The 19850-nt window shown below is 34.1% G+C and overlaps 1 protein-coding gene across 2 annotated transcripts in view; it reads left to right on the forward strand.

Annotated features, from left to right (window-relative positions):
• LOC135135394 (hemicentin-1) overlaps positions 1-19850 on the forward strand; it is a 454269-nt gene that overhangs the window by 349191 nt on the left and 85228 nt on the right. The window contains exons 5-6 of one of the 2 annotated variants that reach the window (XM_064064429.1): positions 3099-3368; positions 19539-19649. In XM_064064429.1, the coding sequence (XP_063920499.1) occupies positions 3099-3368; positions 19539-19649 (381 nt within the window). The remainder of the gene's footprint in view (positions 1-3098; positions 3369-19538; positions 19650-19850) is intronic. The other variant, XM_064064430.1, reaches the window with a different exon arrangement.

A 19850-nucleotide genomic window follows, 5' to 3' on the forward strand; every position in this document is an offset into this window, starting at 1 on the left:
TCCCTTGCAATTTGTGCCCTTACGCGCAGAGGCTGTGGGGATGTTATTTATGCCGCTAGTTTTTACTTCATAGAGGTTATCATAAAACAAACATCGCAAAATCTAATTTTATAATTTTTCAAAGAAGCGGGATTTGTTAGCCTGCAGGCGCAATTTAAGTTCTGTCGGCATAAACTTCCAGGCATTATTTTTCTCATTATTCTTAATATTAGCATGATTCTTCCAAAGATTACCACGAGCAATAATAGGAACACAACAGATAGCAATATAAGGCACAGTGTAGTTACTAAACTTTATAAAATATGCAGCCCTCGTTTGTTAGGTTAGGTTAAAAACACGAATATATCGTAATATGACATGAAAAAGGTTATGTTATAGTGCAGCAGCACAGTTTTTTTGCTTTTACGTAGTGTAAAATAATGTTTTCAAGTTCCTGCGAATTTTTACAATTAATTATTTCAATAGCCGAAATAGGTCTATCGTTTCATTAATATATTTTAGCAGTAAAGGATTATTACGTGAGTAATAGCTGCCGCCTATAAAGACAACTTACAGCGACATATATTCCAATTACTTACAATTTAGTTGATTTTTAGTCCTGACAGTATTAAGAACATGGCAATATATGGCTCAGGCACGTTATAAATGTCTCCTGGCGAAATTTAAAGTGGCAGTATTACATGTTACATTTAACAAAGGTAAAATGCTCATTTCGGTTTGATAATTTACAAAAAATTAATTTAATCTTTCTTCTATTAATTTCTCCACATTTAAAAAAGCAATTAACTTTAGGCCTGAGTTTTCAATGTATAAAATTTTAATATTGTGTTTTTCTTCTATTAAATGATTAGCATGTGTGAAACTTGATTTAGAGTTGATATGACATTTGTTATTGTGGGATATTCTTTCTTCGAATTTTCTACCTGATTGGTCGACATACACTAGGGAACAATCTCCACAATTCAACAGGTAGATACCTGAATTCGAATTTTTAGGTGATTTGTCTTGACGATTATTAATAAATTTGTTCAGAGAACTACATCTTTTGCTGACGATTCTGTAAGCAAATTTTTGCGAAATATTTGAGCTTTTAATGGATAGATCTTTCTTTGCTTACTGGATATAATAAGGGCATGGCGATTTTTTTAACAAATTGTTTATGCATCGTATCTTATGAAAAATCATAATTGTTACTGTTTCTTTGACACTTTTTAGTTTCTAGTAAAAATCCCGATTTAAATCACTAATAAATTTGATAGAGTTAAAAACAGTTTGCAAAGGCAGAATGTCTTAAATAATGAAAATATAACACATGGTCACACAAAGTTTTTGATGTCCAAGAACAGCAAAAAAATACACCAACAGAACCGCCAAGAAACTAATAATAAGTAATAAAAGGATTCTGTTCTGCATGTTAGTTTATTCCGTGCTCCAACGACATAATAAGTTTCCCAGAAATCAGAAATAAATTTGCACTTTGGTGTAAGTTATTGCTCTGATGTTATACTAGTTATGCAACTTATAAAAAACTAATTTGCTACTCGTCCTTAAAATTATAAACATATTTATACAATTAGATTGCATCTAGTCGTCCTTCTCATAACTTATATAAACTAACCAGCCAACAAACTACCTTCTAAAAGTCAAAAATTAAAGCAGTAGCTCTTCAATTTTCAAAGCAAAACACATGACTGCACTATCATTCATCTTCTTGATAACAATTGAGTATCACACTACGAGGATATGTCATCTGTCTGAGCCGACGTCTCTTTTCCCCAATCCCACATTGATCTTTTTTGCAGTTCATATTTCATATATAAGGGATTCAGCGCCCTCTAACATCCTCCGTACGTAGGCTTTAGTTATTGGAAATGAAATGTGATATTGGTATAGAGAATTCAGGATTTATGGAAAATCCATAACTGCATCCTCTTGGTTATACGCAGCACCGCACACTTAAATATTAAACATTAACAACACTTTGCTCAGACATAACTGATAAATGACTATCCTGCAGACCTCTAATTTGTTATTTCTAACCATCATTTGAAGCAAAATATACGTCGTTAAAAATTCAATACGGGAAAATAGTAATTATTGTATGAATAAAAGATTTGTTTTCTGTCCAGCGCTATCCATTGTTTCCACTCGTCGCAAAAAATTCTTAATACAGAACCCGAGTCACCCCAAAAGTACAACGAATACACACCAAATTCGTCAATGAAGATCTTTTTTTTAAGATGACGTCATCAATTTGCCGAAAGAGATGAACCGAATCCGCAAATTAATGTTCGTGGCTCATCAAAAATTTAAAATCTCCATAATTTCGTGTCGAAATAAAATGTTGATAGTCCAATTTTTTTTGAGGATAGTTTTATACGTGTAAATTTAAATGAAGGACCACATTATTAAATCACAAATAAAGCAGTATTTTAAGCGAGATTCAATTAAAAATAATTTAAGACGGTGTTAGAAATTTCTTGAATTGGTTAAATTGGTCAATATTTTTATCTCACTCACCATTGAGTTAAAGCACGCTCAAACCTTCATATTGATCAGTTTTATATATTATGAGAGCATCTGTCTGCTAAGTTTTCAACGGACGTAAATGCTCCAGACAGACAGCTGGGAAAGAAAACATGAAATTATATAGTTTATCAAAATGATCCTGCTAAAATGTTTTCCTTAGTTACAGCCCCAACAGTAAAACTAATTTATGCAGACAAATTTGGTTAGCGTTTACTTTCTTCTGATTACGTTAAAATATAACTAAAATTTCAAACTAAGTCGGTAACTTCGTAGATTGCCTTCCCAACAAATTTTCAGAAACCTACCAACAGATCAACCACAAACATCCAGCTGAAAAGAGAAAACCGACATCTGCATGTTCTAAAAGCCACAAAGGTTAAAAAAAACTTAAGATTAAAAAAATATACTTGAAACGAAATTACACTTTTGCAGTTGTTTTCTTACCTGTATGTAATTTGCGAAGTAAAAAATTTTAAGCATTACATGATCTTTTATATTTTCACCTTGCTGTGAAATTTCAGCGAGGAAAATTTGCAGTCCAATAAATCATTGGTTGTTTTATATTTCAGACACCCCCTCGTTCGCGATATCCCGCGAACCGGGTTTCGGTTTTCCCATCCGAGAGGGAATGCCTGTATCTTTGAAATGTGATGTCGACGCCAACCCCAAAGCATTGCCCATCTGGCAGAAAGACGACTCCAGTCCTCCCGTTCAGCAAACACCGGACGGCTTCTTGAACTTTACGGAAATTCGCAGGGAGCACAGCGGCTGGTATAAATGCATAGCTCGTCATAGGCTGGGAAAGTTTTCCAGCATAGGATACTTTTTAAACGTGAGGTGTAAGTAACCAACCATTTATATTTTCTCCGCATTGTGTTCCACATATTTTGAGTTATCGTCTGTACGCATACAAGCTGTCTGCCTCTTTTCGTAACATTCGAACAGAAGCAGGATAAAATTTTAAGTAAAAATATTTTTTACAACGAATTCACGGGAAAATTAAATACAAGACAGACTATTATTGCTAGACGAACAATGTTAACAGATTTATTAAGTTCGCGCATCTGTTATCTTCCACATAATTCACCTAGAGTTTGATTACTTTCTGTCGACGGTGCCACTACGTCTTCAACACGTGGTGGAACACGCTTTCTAAAAGCGTGTTCAAGTCGCTTTTGCAGTAGTCTTTTTCTATTTAACCACGCGATATTTAAAACATTAGGTTATTAAAGCTAGGGGTAAAATCTGTTGTTGCAACAGAAGGGAAGTAACATATTTGATACGTTTGTTGCATACATTTTGTCACAATATTAGCTAAGTATTTTTAAATTGTTTCACATCTTACTTAAATGATTGTGTCTACAATACATTGCTTCCTTCAGTTGACGTAAGAATAGTGGCAAGTCTATCTACAATCATAATTCATAAATAAATCTGTGTGAATAAGAAACGTGTCATTTCGGTTGTTTTTCCAACGGCCTTCAGACTTTTATGTGAACGGAAACATATAAATCAAGTAATATGCAGAATTTTACAGATACTCCCAAACAAACACAAAATTTATTGTCGTAACTCTGTTCCTTTTAACTCTGATTTAGTAAATTCTAAAGGCGAGACAATTAAATAACTTTCTCTCACTACTACCGTATCACAGAAATAGATACTAGCAAATCGGTATAAAGGCATAATTATGCTTGTCTAATTACTTATATGTTGTACGCATTTCTCAATTTTACAAACATAATATGGTAGGACATTTATTTCATAAAATTTAGCAGGAAATAACACACATCATAATTCATAAGTGTAAAGTATGTATAAGATAAATCGATAAAGTTTGAGCAAGGAAATTTGACAAGAAAACGGTCAAACAGGTCAGTCTACTTTTACATGAACCACATAGAAGTGGGAATAATAACATCGTTCATATTTTTAATGGAAGCTCTAGTGTTTCATTACACATTTTTCTAAGAAATTAATAGTCTTCGACAAGCCGCTATTTTGTCAAAAATGTGAAGTAATTTGAAAAAATAAAATAATTATGTTATTGATACACGAAAAGTATTACCTACTAAAAATGATGTTTATTATCAAATTATTTGTCTTAGAAAGGGTCTGTATCGGTGTGTTGAGAAGACTTTAAACCCACAATATGTTCGTAACCGTACGTTATACAAAAAACTGTCAAAAAAATGTGTCACTTTAGTTTTTTGAAATAACAATAGAATCATTTTGACAAAACTATGTACTTGGAAAAAAGAAAACTGCAACACAAGATTATTACTCTAGTGTTCGTAAAAATTTTGAAAAAACTTTTAAATTTCCTAAGATGAGTTGTTTTCGCAAGACAAGAGAGATATTTGCAAAGACCCAAAAAAATTCTTTCAGTAAGTACATTAAAGGGCGTGACACAAACTTACGTTCAAGCATGACATTTGGTGAAAATAATGTGTCTGAGGCACATAATACAGGGTGTCCCAGAATTCGCGCCATTCCCGTGAATGACATGTTCCCTGTCCCGAACTGTGCCGTAATTCGCAAAAAGAATTGTCCAGGATTTAACCGTGTGAGAACTGGAAGGCGATTAAGTTGACCAATAGAGAGGCTGCTTTTATCTCCGAACGTTTCTATGTTCAAAGTTACCTATGCCAAGAACAAAAAATCGGGTAATACTAAAGTTGAATGAATTTTTTTCCGAATCCCCCTCCGTCAACAAAAGGAAACAGAAATGTGGTTATAAATTTAATCATTTTGACAATTGTTTGTCATAAACTGTCACGAAGTTTATCACTGACCTGAAGAGACGCTTCTGCGCCAAAGATGACTGATTAATGTACACAGAGACATCAAGGTTTACTTTAAGGCAAGTAGCATGGGACAGAAGTTATTTCTGCTGCCATTCTAGTTAAATTGTGTTTAACTGGACTATACATGTCATAAGAGAATCTGTTTCATTTCATCGTAGGCAAATAATACATTTATTACTATTCTACATAGAGTAGCTACCGAAGAGCAGGTATTAGAAGTCATTTTCTTAGAGCCCCGTGAATAATCGTCGGCACCTAGACCAACATGTGTTTCACCGATTGTTACATCGAGCAAGAGAAGATGGATCTTTTCAACCTAGTCGGAAAGGCCGTGCTGGGGCTCTACGGAATGTACGTGTAGGTGCTGAAGAGCAAGTGTTAGAAAACATGGAAGCGGATCCTAGGAGAAGTGTCCTCTACGTAGCGCAAATGAGTGGATGCTCAAGATCGACCACTCATCGTATTCTTCAAGAGAGAAGACTGCATCCTTACCATTACACGAGAGTGCAGCATCTGCGACCAACCGACTACCCGCGACGAGTACATTTTGCTCAATGGTTACTGCGACAAAATGAACTAAACCCTGATTTTACACTGCGCATTCTTTTCACCGACGAATGTTCATTTTCCCGAGAAGGAATGTTTAATGCACACAATTGGCATTTCTGGGCACACGCAAATCCACATCTCACTAGGGTGAGAGCATATCAGGAGCGATTTACTATTAATCTATGGGCTGGAATATATCAATGGTACTACTGTGGTAAAAATTTTAATGCATCTGATAAAATTATCACTAAACTCCTGTTTTTTTAAGTGGGGCCGTTTGTGTTACCTGATCGCCTTACATTCTCCATAAATTAACATCATTTCCAAATATTCTTTATACTAGTATGAATAAGACATCAATAACTTAGTGGTATTGGTACTGATTTGTTTATAGTTTGTATTGTTCTTAACAAAAATTGCAACTAAACGATTTTTGTTATAATTTTTATTCGTATCTTTTCAATCTCTAGAAAGTACTCACAACTTTAAAGAAACTGTTTTGAATCATCATGTGCAACATCAATATTATTCTTGAATAAGTCTCAGTTTTCAGTATCTCCCCCACATGATTGACACCACAGCACATACCTATGATCTTAATACACCAGAGAAGTGGAATCTCGTCTCTTTTTTCGTTGCTTAGATTAGGTATCAGCAACAAAGCTGTTCAGTAAAAATTGATACTGTTTATTGAAAATCATAAGCACCGATTAATCAAAAGCGATATTTATGTTTTAGTACACTTAATAACGTTCTTTGAATGGACATGTGGTACTCTTTTTTAGAAATAACGATAAACTTAATATCAGGCATATGATGCATAGTGAATTCTGAAAATGTACTAATTTTCGTTAAAAAGAACAACACATTATTCACGGGGCTCTAAGAAAATGACTTCTAATACCTGCTCTTCGGTATCTACACTATGTAGAATAGTAACAAATGTATTACTTGCCTACGATGAAATGAAACAGCTTCTCTTATGACATGTACAGCCCAGTTAAACACAATTTAACTAGAATGGCAGCAGAAATAACTTCTGTCCCATGCTACTTGCCTTAAAGTAAACCTTGACGTCTCTGTGTATATTAATCAGTCATCTTTGGCGCAGAAGCATCTCTTCAGGTCAGTGATGAACTTCGTGACAGTTTATGACAAACAATTGTCAAAATGATTAAATTTATAACCACACTTCTGTTTCCTTTTGTTGACGGAGGGGGATTCGGAAAAAATTCATTCAACTTTAGTATTACCCGATTTTTTGTTCTTGGCATAGGTAACTTTGAACATAGAAACGTTCGGATATAAAAGCAGCCTCTCTATTGGTCAACTTAATCGCCTTCCAGTTCTCACACGGTTAAAGCCTGGACAATTCTTTTTGCGAATTACGGCACAGTTCGGGACAGGGAACATGTCATTCACGGGAATGGCGCGAATTCTGGGACACCCTGTATAGCACTCTTTTGCCAAATATTTTCAGTCAACATTTAATATCATAGAATGATGATAGTAGCTGTTGAATGAGTCATGAGGAAGCTTTACTAACAATATTACAATGACGGAGGTGAGTTCTGATCATGTTTTCAAAATCCATATTCAATTTATGCTTTCGTTCTGGAATTTTTCATAATATTCAGAACATATCTAAAATTAATCCAATCCATCATAATCCATCATCAATAATTTTTCCAAAATATTCAAGTTCTTAGTTTACGACCAACGTTATTTTCAGATTAATATTAACTAACATGGTTCTATGCATGGCAGATCTACAACCACAAATATTTTCTGCACTACTCAGTTTATTGCTGATTCCATTGATGAAGGTCATAGATATGAAGGTTGTCAAACTGATGTCATTTATTTGGATATCTCAAAAGCGTTTGACAAGTTAGATCGTGCTGTCTTGATTAATAATTCAGTGATTTCAGTTTTTATCCTAGGCTTAACTATAGTTGGATTCATGTATCTTTTTACACACGTGACCAAAAGCTAACGTTCGAACCGTCATCTTCGTTGATTCACTATTAAAGTCTCTCCAATCCCTTAAATGTGACATGTGAGGGCGAATACGTCGGGAGGGAAAGGAATCTGTAATGTCGGCTAAATGTCTGTCATGGTCTGACTTTTTGACACAATTTGGCATCATGTATTTCGGTTTTTACGTGAAAAAGAAGTAAAATTTCGGTACCGGTGCCAAAGTCACAACGCCATGGGCGTGGATGGTCTTCAAAGGGATATGCAGTAGGAACATTTTTTTTTGAGGTGTTTACATTGTTATCGGAATGTATCTCAGGAATTATGAAGCTGCATTCTGGATCACGTTTAGTGCTTGTTGGGTAGCTTGAAGAAGTAGGAACAGGTAGCGGTGACTTGGAACCATGGAGGAACAAAGTAGGAACAGAGCCGGGTTTAAGTCTTTTGTTTGAATAATAACAACTTCTCTCAAAAGTGTTTACCACAAATGTATAAATTATTGGCAATATTATCACCTGAAATGGTTTTAATGGCTATACATTCCCTTAGGTAAAAGATTCATGTTGGGGTACCTACTTGTAGCATTAAAAACCTTTTTGCACCACAACCTTTTGTTCACAGTGTTTGAAGGGAATCTGTGCATTATTTTGTGGTCTCTAGGATCCTTGATTACCCCACAAGCAGGCACAGAGCAATATTTTTTGGACATTTTGATAATATCAATTCAAGCACAAACTGTTTTGGCGCGTGACAAAACGGATCAATTACAGGTTCCTGTAACTCCCGAAGGGGGTGACATCTTTTGATATTTTCCCTTTTGACAAGTCGGACGATTGTAACCAATTGGAGAGACTTTAATAGTGAATCAACGAAGACGACGGTTCGAACTAATAACTGTTACTTTGTAGTAATTAGTCAAAAAGATGACAATGTTCATAACGTCAACATGACACAAATGTGTAGGCTCAGGCAGGTCTTTTGGTTTCGGTTTTTTCCGATTGGGTCGTGATTTTGTCGGACTGGGAAGGACGCCGAGTCTTTCTTTTCGAGTTTTAATCTTCGAAACCGTTCGGCGAGTAACGCCTAGAGCATCTGCAACTCGCTAAAAATTTGAGCGAAATTATTAACCATGAACATTCAAGTGGTTTTTACTTACTTGTTCTGTACCATTTAATGAGATTAGAGGACCACCGTTTTCCTTCTCAAGAGCAAAATACTGGACACCTCGTCCTGGGCACGGGAACTCAAAGCTTTGCCCGGCATGTTGTAGACCAAACACGAACAAGAAATAAGATAACAAAACATAAAAAATACGACAACGAAACAAGAATCCTAACAACCAACGAACTTTACGAAGAACTGAATAGAAAACTTGAATAGAACAACGAAAAACTGCGATTAACCACTCTGAGTAAAACCAAAAATGACAGTGACGTTTGATGAAAAATCGATGAATTATTATCAGTCACTAGATTAACTACATCAGTGCCTGTCGCACTATGTGGACGCATTTATTACGTATTTTATCTTTTTCTAATTCTAGGAACTTTGTGGAAGAGATAACTGACGTAGAGCGTAATTTGGCCTAATTTCGGTAGACATACTATTTGCCTGGCTCTTCGTTTTTGTAATCCTTAAAACAAAGATTCTTATGGTAGGTGCTGTCTGAGCTTGTATGATACTTCGGTCACGTGTGTCAAAAGATACATGAATCCAACTATACAGGCTGTTCACTAAGTTGAGACATTCCTTCGAACACGTGCTACTATACTTAATTCTAAAGGGTTTTAGCCTAAGCCACTTAAGCAAAAGTGGCATTATAAGAAAGTTAGATAGTTATTTGTAATTGTACTTTTCTAAAATTTTGAGTTCGGTCCTGTTCATTCTATCCTAATTGGAATACGATGCCTACCTATACAATATCCATTGTTACCATGGTTGTCATATTTTCTAATAATGTCAATAGTACTTGTCCCTTTATGACGTTTTAAAAATCGTTTGGAAGTTTCTGATTTTAACTCTTCATTTCTATTTAGTAGTTCAAGGTTTAAAACGTCTACCTATTCGAAACGATAAGCAAAATCTATAAACTATCTAGGTGAATCACAACGGTAGGTTGTTAGATTTATTCATGTACTAAATTGATAACTGAAATGTAACACAACAGAATTTAATTAATCAGATGGCTAATTATTTGAAGAAATAAAATGTAAAAACAAAGAAGTGATGTTTTACAAAATGTCTAACTTAAGAATTCTCACTGCAACTGCGCACCTGAGAAATTCACAGTAAATGCTCAAAATTGTTGCCGTTATTTGCAATGCAAAGCCTTGATCTTCGTATGCAGGAATTGCAACAGGACAAGAGCCCTTGCTGCTGTCGAATTTGGTTGGCGGCATTAAAAATACGATCTCGTAGCTCCTCAACTGTGTGTATTTCACTCGTATAAACCAACTGCTTCATGTGCCCCCATAAGTAAAAATCGCAAGCGTTTAGGTCCGGCGAACGGGGCGGCCAGGCAATGGGGCCATTTCGCCCTATCCACCTATGAGGAAAAGCGTAGTTTAAATAATTCCGCACTTCCAGACGATAATGTGGTGGTGCGCCATCACATGTTCTGCCTGATGTTTAATGGAACTTCTTCCAGTAATTCAGGCAAATCGTTTTGCAAAAAGTTGAGATACTGCATACCATCCATGCCATCCGGTAGAATAAATGGTCCAATAAGTATACCATTTACAATGCCAGCCCATATGTTTATCGAAAATTTGTGCTGAAAATTTGTGCGGCGAATTGCATGCGGCTTTTCAAAGGCCCATACATGGGTATTACGAAAATTCATTGTACCATTACGAGTAAATGTTGTTTCATCAGTGATCAGAATTTGGTTAATAAAATTTTCATGGTTCATAGTTTGTTCCAAAAGCCATTCTGAAAATCGTACTCTTCGGGGATAATCAGGAGGTATTAAAGATTGCACACGTTGGACGTGATAAGGATGGAGCTGATTTTCACGTAATGTGCTCCATACTTTGCTGTGACATGTATTTACTCGATGAGCAATTTGTCGGGTACTAATTGCTGGATCTTCGCCTATTATTTCTAGAATTTCCTCTTCTACATCTAACATCTGTTGGAGTCTTGGTCTACCGGCGCGTCCTCCACGATGTTCCTGTAAGTTTCCAGTTTCTCTAGCTCGCTGTACGAGATTCGTAAATTGACGAGGCCCAGGGGGATGCCTTCGGAGGAATCTTTCTGCATACATTCTCGACGCCACAGCAGCGTTTTGGTGACATTCTCCATAGAGTATTAACATATCTACAAGCTCACTATTTTCAAAACGATAAGCACGTTGAAAATGAGCCATGTCAATAAATTTGAATGACAGCTCTGACAATACTCTAAATTCATATCCATGACAATGATATTTTTTGTAAACGCTAATCTTTAATTAGAAATTTTGGACATCGTCTCTAAAAATTTCTAAAATTTATGAAAAGATGAAATCAATAAATATCGAAATTTTACTAAGGTAATAGAAGCTAAATCGCTCTCGAGCAAGGCATAAAACTACGTGTTAAAAGGAATGTCTCAACTTAGCGAACACCCTGTATTAAACTTTTCACGTCATATTTGCATAAGAGGAAACAATTTGTACATTGTTATGGTTACAATTATTCTAATGAGTTGTATGTCGATTCTAGAGTGCCACAGCGTTCAGTCTTGGGGCCCCTTTTGTTTTTTTTTAATGATATTACTGTCCAATTAAATGTGAATTATTTAATGTAAGCAGAAGACATGAAGACTTCTAGTGAAGTTTCAAGTTACAACAATTGTTTACTTCTGCAAGAAAATCTCAATTTAATTGTTGACCGATGTATACAAAACAAGCTGACCTTAAATAGGGATAAGTGCGGTTATGACTTATAGCTTAAATAAAGAATTGGTATATTTTGAATATAAAATACGGAATAACATACTTCATAGCCCTGAAACCATTTTAGATTTAAGTATTATCTTTGACTGCAAATTGTCTTCCGTTGATCACGGAAACCATATCAGATTTCAGTCCTCTTCGGCTTTAGGATTTATTATCAGATATTCCAAAGACTTTTGCGAAAGTCGAACATTAATTCATTTATTTAATGAATTTATTAGGTGTAAACTGTTCTATGGTTGTATTATTTGGTTTCCCTTTTATGCTACACACATTGCTAATTTGGAACGTATCAGGTTCCTTAAATATGTTTCTCTTAGAGAGGATGGTGTTTATCCACCCATAGGCTTCTCTCAGTCTGACCTTCTTCAATGGTCTTCGGTCTTGAGTTTGGTTGATAGCCAAAAAAAAGCAAACCTTGTATTTACTTACAAAGTACTTAATAATTCGGTTGATTGCCCGTCCAGTCTCTCCAGACTTTGTTTTAATGTCACTTCAAGTAGATCTCAACATTATAATGTTCTAGATTTACCAGTTCCTAGAAGCGCTATTTTCACCACTGTTTAATATGTATAATTTTACCAACAACAAATCTCTGGATTTTATCAAAATTTGATATTTACTCCTACAGTGGTTTAAATCATATAAAATCAAGTAGATATCAATACGTTGAAATTCGTGGCGTTAAATTTAGCTTTAAAAAATAGTCCCACGGAGATCTATTTTAGTCCGCATCCTTTTTCTTGTCCATATTAATGACATGTTTAATCACATAAAGCATCCTAATTGCTATCCCATGAGACTCATGAACTATGCAGACGGCACTAATAGATTAATAAAAGCAAAAACAAATAAGAGAATAGACTATATACTAAAGAAGTTTATTCTAGTTAATTATTATTAATAGGGATAAAGCTAAGTGCATTTTATTTCAGTCTTTAAATGTACATATTAAGTATGAGCGAAATGTGATACTGGACAGCCCCACACGACGGAAACGTCGAATTTATTAGACCCCACAATTGACGCCTCGTTAAAATGGATTGGTCATACAGAGAATATCTGTTCCAAATTAGCAAGAACATGTTTTACGCTTTCAATAACCTCCAAACAATGCAGTCACTCAATTGTACAGCAACTATATTTCTGCTGCTTCCACAGCATTGTTAGGTATGCAAAACATCATTGGAGCAATACATCTAATGCAGTAATTTTTCTAAGGCAAAAGGGACTAATTGTCATCATTGCCAATTTAAAATTTTTAGATTCATGTAGAGAAGCTTTTAGAGAGTTAAGTATTCTGACTGTTGTTAGTATTATAATTACTTTAGCGTTAACTTTGTGCAGAAAAATCATCACCAGGTAATAGTATATTGTTTTATTAGAAGCAAAAGTGTTATTTTTCGTGCCGAGGACAAAAAGGCACTTTTACTCCAAATAAAACATACTATTTTTCTTTCAAAAGTCTCAATCAAGTTAAAATGAAACGCATTTCTCAAATAAACTCACTATCCCCTGTATCAGTACATCATACCACTACATAACTCGTCAATCAGGAACTACATATCATGAACACTGTTTGCAATCAATTCTACCATACGGGGTATTTGCTTTTAACATAACTCTCAGCATTTACCAGGTACACGTGATAATCTCGATTTATTGATAGCAGAAATGCGTCTTATACAATGTGTATGGTGGTATACAAAGGTCTGTTTTTCTGACGTTCGAAGAAAAAAAATATTTATATTATTCTCGCCTTTAAATCGGCAGTAAAAGAATTACTGTTACGTAAAAGTTGTTATACATATTGGAAGAATTTGTAACTTATATGAAATGTTTGTTTAGTTTATATATATCGGACGAAATATACGAGTACAAACTAAATTTTACACATTTGACATTAAATTGACAGTTAGGTTTTATTTTGATTATGTACCTACATACCGTACATGCGTGTTGAAAGTGCATTGTCAAAGCCTAACTAGATATGAAGAATGTAAAAATAAATAGAAAATACATAGAATATTCGAATTTAACAATCTAATTCATTTTTTGATCTTTAGTAAACCAGATCATTTGCATGTCCGCTTGTACGAAAACACATATTTTCTATTTTCATAACTCCAGTTAGGCGAAAAAAAGTTATTAAGTCCCACCACTTCCCACAGGCGTGCAGCCACACCAACCGCGAAGTACCACAATGAATCATTTACCCAATCTATCAAATGAATTTGGTATCCAACTTGCAGCGAAAATACAAGCTATTTTCAGGAAAAATCTGGGCCTTAAAATACTCCACAATCAACGCTGGAAATAATGCACGAAGAGTTTAACGACTTATTTTCGAGTATCTACAAGTGGTAGTAGTGTATTACATAAAACCATCCTTGATTTTTATATAATTGCATTTGTTTCATGATATCCATTTGTCTTGCCTTTCATTTTGTCATTTATTGTTTACGAGTATGTTTGCTATCTATTAGTACCCGAAAAAAGGCTTTCATGACTTAATTCTTTTTAGAGTATTAAATTAAACGTTCTATAAGTACCTACTAAAATTGAACAACATAAAATTAGGTTACTTTCCCCCATGTATTTCTGTTGTCTTTACATCCCTCTATATCCATGTTCCGTAGATTATTTTATTCTTTGGAACCATCTTCTGCGGTGTCGGCCTTTTTTCCGAGTCTCTCGGTTTTCTGCTTAGCACCATTTTTGTCATTCTCTCCCTCTCTAATTTTTCCACAAGGCCTAATTATCAAATTATCTGTACTCTTATATATGCTGTTATTTTAGATTCACTATACAATCTTTCAAATTCTTTTTTTTTTCTTCACCTGCACCCATTTAATTTTCCCGCCTTGTTCTTTTTTCTTCTTGTTATAGCTCATTTTTCTTTTTTGCTATAATTACTACATCATCATCAAATGCTAAACACTGATACCAATCTTTGAATATTGTTTCCATGGTTTTTACTTTACTTCTTATTATTACCTACAGTAGGTACACTGTTGACAAGGGATCTCCTTGCCATAGACCTGGTTATTCTGCTTCAAATTCGTCTGCTTTCCACATTCTTGGCTTTCTCTAAGGTCATTTTTATGAGATTGATCAGTTTTGGAGGTATTGGCAGCTCTTAAAAATAAAAAAATGGATTATCCATTATCAAAATTTCAGAATTCGGTGTACTACACTTATACAGCAGTATTGGGGCTATAAGATTCGATCTTTCAACATTTTTTGATATAACAGGATTTTGGTTAAAAAGACACCACATAAATAGAATACACACGTTTCCTATACGGCAAGTACCTCACCGAGAAAAAGCTGGGATACTCGTATATCTATAATTTTTAATTGCTTAGTCATCCAAACTAAGCACATGTCATTTTGCAAATAATTTTTTCATCAGTAAAACAATATACTGAACAGATTTTTATAAATAATATCAATAATTTAACGGATGGACAATTGAAAAAGTCATCAAGTTGATGTAATTTCTTTGATAGAAAAAAACGTAGCGAAAAACACATTTGTTGTATTAACCCATATTGTGTGTATACTTGATATTTTTGCGTTGTCAACTGTCATGGATTAAATTTTAAGAGTATTGTAGACATACTTCACAATGTTTACAAAAAACAAGGCTAACTTGATGACTTTTTCAATTCAATACCCGATATGTTTAAGGTGCCATATAAATTTTTCCACGCCACAACGAAATGTTTTGGCTAAAATTATTCTTCTCATCTTTAACTCAATATACGGGTTTTTAGGAAGGAACAAGCTCAAGTATCACAAAATAAAACAGGTACAAAATATATCAACTCAATCTCTCTTCATGTTTTTACTTAAAATTATAATTTTTCATTCATAACATGTAAGTTTTCAATCAGTTTTTTCACCGATAAGTGAAAACGTCGTGCTATAAGTAGCACCTAAGGGTGGTAAGATTCATCTTGAGAACAGGGTACGTTTTACATTTTTCAGTAATATGATAAATTAGATAAAAAAAAAACAACAAAGTTCTAACATCGTACTTTCATATTCCTCTGTTCAGTTTTTCATTAAAATGTAGCCATACAATATTTCAAGATCTCGCCTACACTTTAGTTGAAATCTGCCACTTTTTTCACTTTTTTGCCAAAGTCTGAACTTAATGGATAGTCACCGAAAATAGAAACGAGTACACTTGAATGCAATGATATGAAATGGACTGCTATTATAAAACACACAGGGATTAATTAATTAACTGGTGTCTGGTCGTGACAGTTTAACTCATTTAGGAAAACTTTATCAACTAATCCACTCGCCACAACTATTTATACCTAGTGAAGGTGTTAGATTATGCCAGCCGTCTTCCAACGCAAACCTCCATTACCGGTAATAACAGTCATCATTTCAGAACAATGTCGTCACAAAAACCACTCCCCTTTTTATTTTATTACCCAAAGGATGACACGAACTAAGTTTTTAACGATCAAAAGCTACGTTAAATCAGCAAAAACGTTAATAAACCGAACGTGTATTTAAAAAAAATAGAACAAAATTTATGCTTAAATGCTTTAGCAAATGTTTTTATTTGTTACTTACAGAGATCAGGAAAAATCTAGTTCATAAATCTCTTTTCACACGTCTAGCCTCATCATCAGATACCCAAGGGAAGAAAATAAATCTTTTGATCAGCAAATTTAATACAGTTGCATAAGCAGACTAGCGATGAGTGAAATCGGCTCACTTTATAATTACATAAAAATAAAAAATACTCCAGCAAAAGTGGAAATTGATTTCATGTGTTACATGTTAATTAGTTTCAGACGAAAACATTAATCGCTGAAAATTTCACCATGTTAATTTCGTTCGGGAATACTACCGAGAGAGTAATAAAAAAACACGACTAAAGACTTGTCTGATAGAATTTTCGTCTTGTCGGAGTACCATTAATTTGAAAATTTGGGTTGAAAATGCGACGATCGAAGACAAACTTTCAAAAATCGAACGAATTAAGGTTATATTGTCTATTTGATTTTTATTACAAATGTGTTACTTTTGGCAAAAATAAATGCGCTTTGAGTTTTAATTGCAACTGTAGTTTTTGCGTTGTAAAGAAAAAAGATTTACCTATGTTTCCGTTCGCATTTATAAACAAATCTGACTTCAGTTCAGTAAAGTTTGGTAACTAAATATATTTTTTTTTCTTATCTGCAATGAAACGTTTCATCCTGCGAAGTCTTCATAATTCACCTTCCGGTGTATTTGCTCTTCTTTGGAAGAGAATGTAGAAGTTATGCATTAATATCATGTAATGAATTTGCCAAATTCATTAGTACCGTCTACTTGATCTTGCAACGAAATCTTATTTTGTTTCGCTTCTTTAGCGAGATAGATTTGTCGTTTTCTACATTTTCTTTTCTTTCACTTTATATATATATAGTTATATAATTATATAGCAGTCATAACATGCTATGACTTCAAATCTAGAAATAGTTTTCTCAGTTTCTAGTTATAGGTTAATGGAGTAAGTCATGTAAATACGTCTAAAAGGAGTTCTCGCCTGTCTACCTCTTGCCACACACTTGTGTAGATGTTGACTAATATTGAACTACAAAGACTCAAACTTGATGCTGAGTATCACTAGAGTTTCGACACAGCTGAGATCTTAACAGCAACTCAAGTCCGAATTTGCTATACATATTGGAACTGAAACTACTAATTAATAACATGGGTAAATTGCTACCCTGCAAAGCTCATTTTTGATGCTCTTGAGTACAATTTTTTCGTATTTGGAACGTTCTGGAAACAGAAACAGACTTTGGGATCTTTACGCCATACTTTTTTCTCTCCCATTTTAAAATAATTTCGTATTTCTGGATTTGGATTAAGCACTGACAGACACATTGACTACCTTTCCCTTCAACGCTTTTTCCCAAATTGATTTGTGGAAAAAATAGTCTTCGTCAATAATGGCATCATGTATTTCTTTTAAAGTGTTATTTAGAAAAGTGGATATAATTTCCAGATTTTTCCATCATACTGCAGCTATTCTTCTTTAAGTGCGATGAAAGCAAACAATTTCATATTATAAATGAAATATTTGAAGTAATTTCTTTTAGCATTTGAAAATAAAGTTGATGGAGAGTAAATCTACATTTTCTTCCGCCGATCTCAAAACTTCGTTGTTTTCTTGTGAGACAATTAAAATTTTCTATGAGAAACCCAAAATTCTATTTCTCTATTATCTTCATATGCGTTTCCATCTAGTATGTTAATATAGGGGGCGACAACGATTGATCTCCCTTTTAACATATTTTGCATCTCTGCGTATTTTACTCTCTTATATAAGCCTTGGCCCGTGTATACAACAATATTTGGAAACTATATACCGTCATCTACTTGCTCCATACAAATTTCAATGCGTAGTTCAAATTTTCGTTTAAAGGAAACTACGCGCCTTCGCCTTTCACAACATTTATGGACTTCCCATATTTTTAACTGAAATAAAAGAAACGATCTGTATTATTTTTATACAAATATTTTTTCAGTCATGTTCAAAAATTTCAAATATAAATCAGTACAAACAGTAGGTAAAAAAGTGGTAAGCTAATATTTGCTTCTCTCTTTCTTGCATTTTCCTCAATGACGTAAAGAAACTGCAAAATAAATTATTTCTACTTTTTGAAATAATAACAAGGAATCTAACACATAGATCAAAAGCTAAGTAAAAACAAATAACAGAACCACGGAAAATTAAATAGGGTTAGAGAATCATATTAACTTTGCCAACCGGACTGTAGTTACGAAATTCAACTTGCTATCAATACCACTTTGGATAAGGGCGTTATCTATCGACTATGCACTGTGAGTTTCTATTAAATTTTCCATTATTTTGTTCCTCTCAAAACACTATCTCTGTAATAGATTATTTAGAAAACCCTTATACCCAAGAGTAGATTTGCTTTACTGAATTGATCAAAGGACCAAGAGCACAATGCATGTACTTGTGAATCTGAATATTCATTACTTTATTGTAGAAAAATGATTATTTTGTTGCATGCTTAAAATACTGTAATCTTTTTTGACGGTACTGCAGAAATCGAGTTCTATTTGATATTTTTCTTGCCAAATAAAAACCAGTGTCCCAGCCCGCATCAGCAAGGCTAATATTATTCAGTAACCCTACATTTTAATAGGAAACTAAAAAGAAGGGGAAACAATAGATGACGCAAAACTTGTTCCTCCAGTTCACGCATAAATTTTGGTAATTTTTTTGACAGAATGTGTATTTCACTGTATGCGTAACTAGTGCCACATTAAGAATGCAAAAGTTACTGCTTTCATTCTTACTTTCCCTGACACATTAGTTACGTTCCTCTCCCTGCATATTAGGAATTTGTCATACTCCTATAATATATTTATATTAGTGTTCCTTTATCTTATTATATCTTAAATCTATTATTTTTACCTAGCACACATTTTCACATGTCCCAGGATACCTTGTTATTTCTACGGAACGTGCCAATTTTTCCGGCTAATATTTAAGACATGTTCTAATCAACAAAAAACGCCCTTAAATTGGCACTGAACAAGCAAGCTGTCCTTCTCATCATCTGCTACTCACTCATTATTATGAGAAAGGCATCGAAAAAAGCAGCATCAATTAGAGGACAGTTTTTGTTGGTTACACGTTTTTAATGAAAGTTTAAGTAATAATTTACAACTGAAAGTAATAATTTTAGATGACATGGAGGTCACTCAAGAACCCGATTTTGACATTGGAGAATTAAGCTCCACAGGACGACAAGTAGAGGTGGCACTAGGAGGAGCGGTTCAACTCGCTTGTCCCCCAGGTAACTGATTCTTAAAAAGCTCTTTAAAATTTAAAAGCATAATAACGTAATTTTCTTTGTAAATTGAAAAAAATCTGCATATTTTTCCCTGCCAGTAAAGTAAATTCCAAGCCAATTCGCTTCTGAAAACGTTAATTATGCCGAAAGTTGAAACAATTTACCTTGAGTATTTAGGGTGCTGCTTAAGTGTCTCAGATAATA

This window comes from Zophobas morio, unplaced genomic scaffold, assembly GCF_036711695.1.
Source record: "Zophobas morio isolate AGI-343-1 ecotype UQ-CSIRO unplaced genomic scaffold, CSIRO_AGI_Zmor_V1 ptg000024l, whole genome shotgun sequence".
Taxonomy (NCBI): Eukaryota; Metazoa; Arthropoda; class Insecta; order Coleoptera; family Tenebrionidae; genus Zophobas; species Zophobas morio.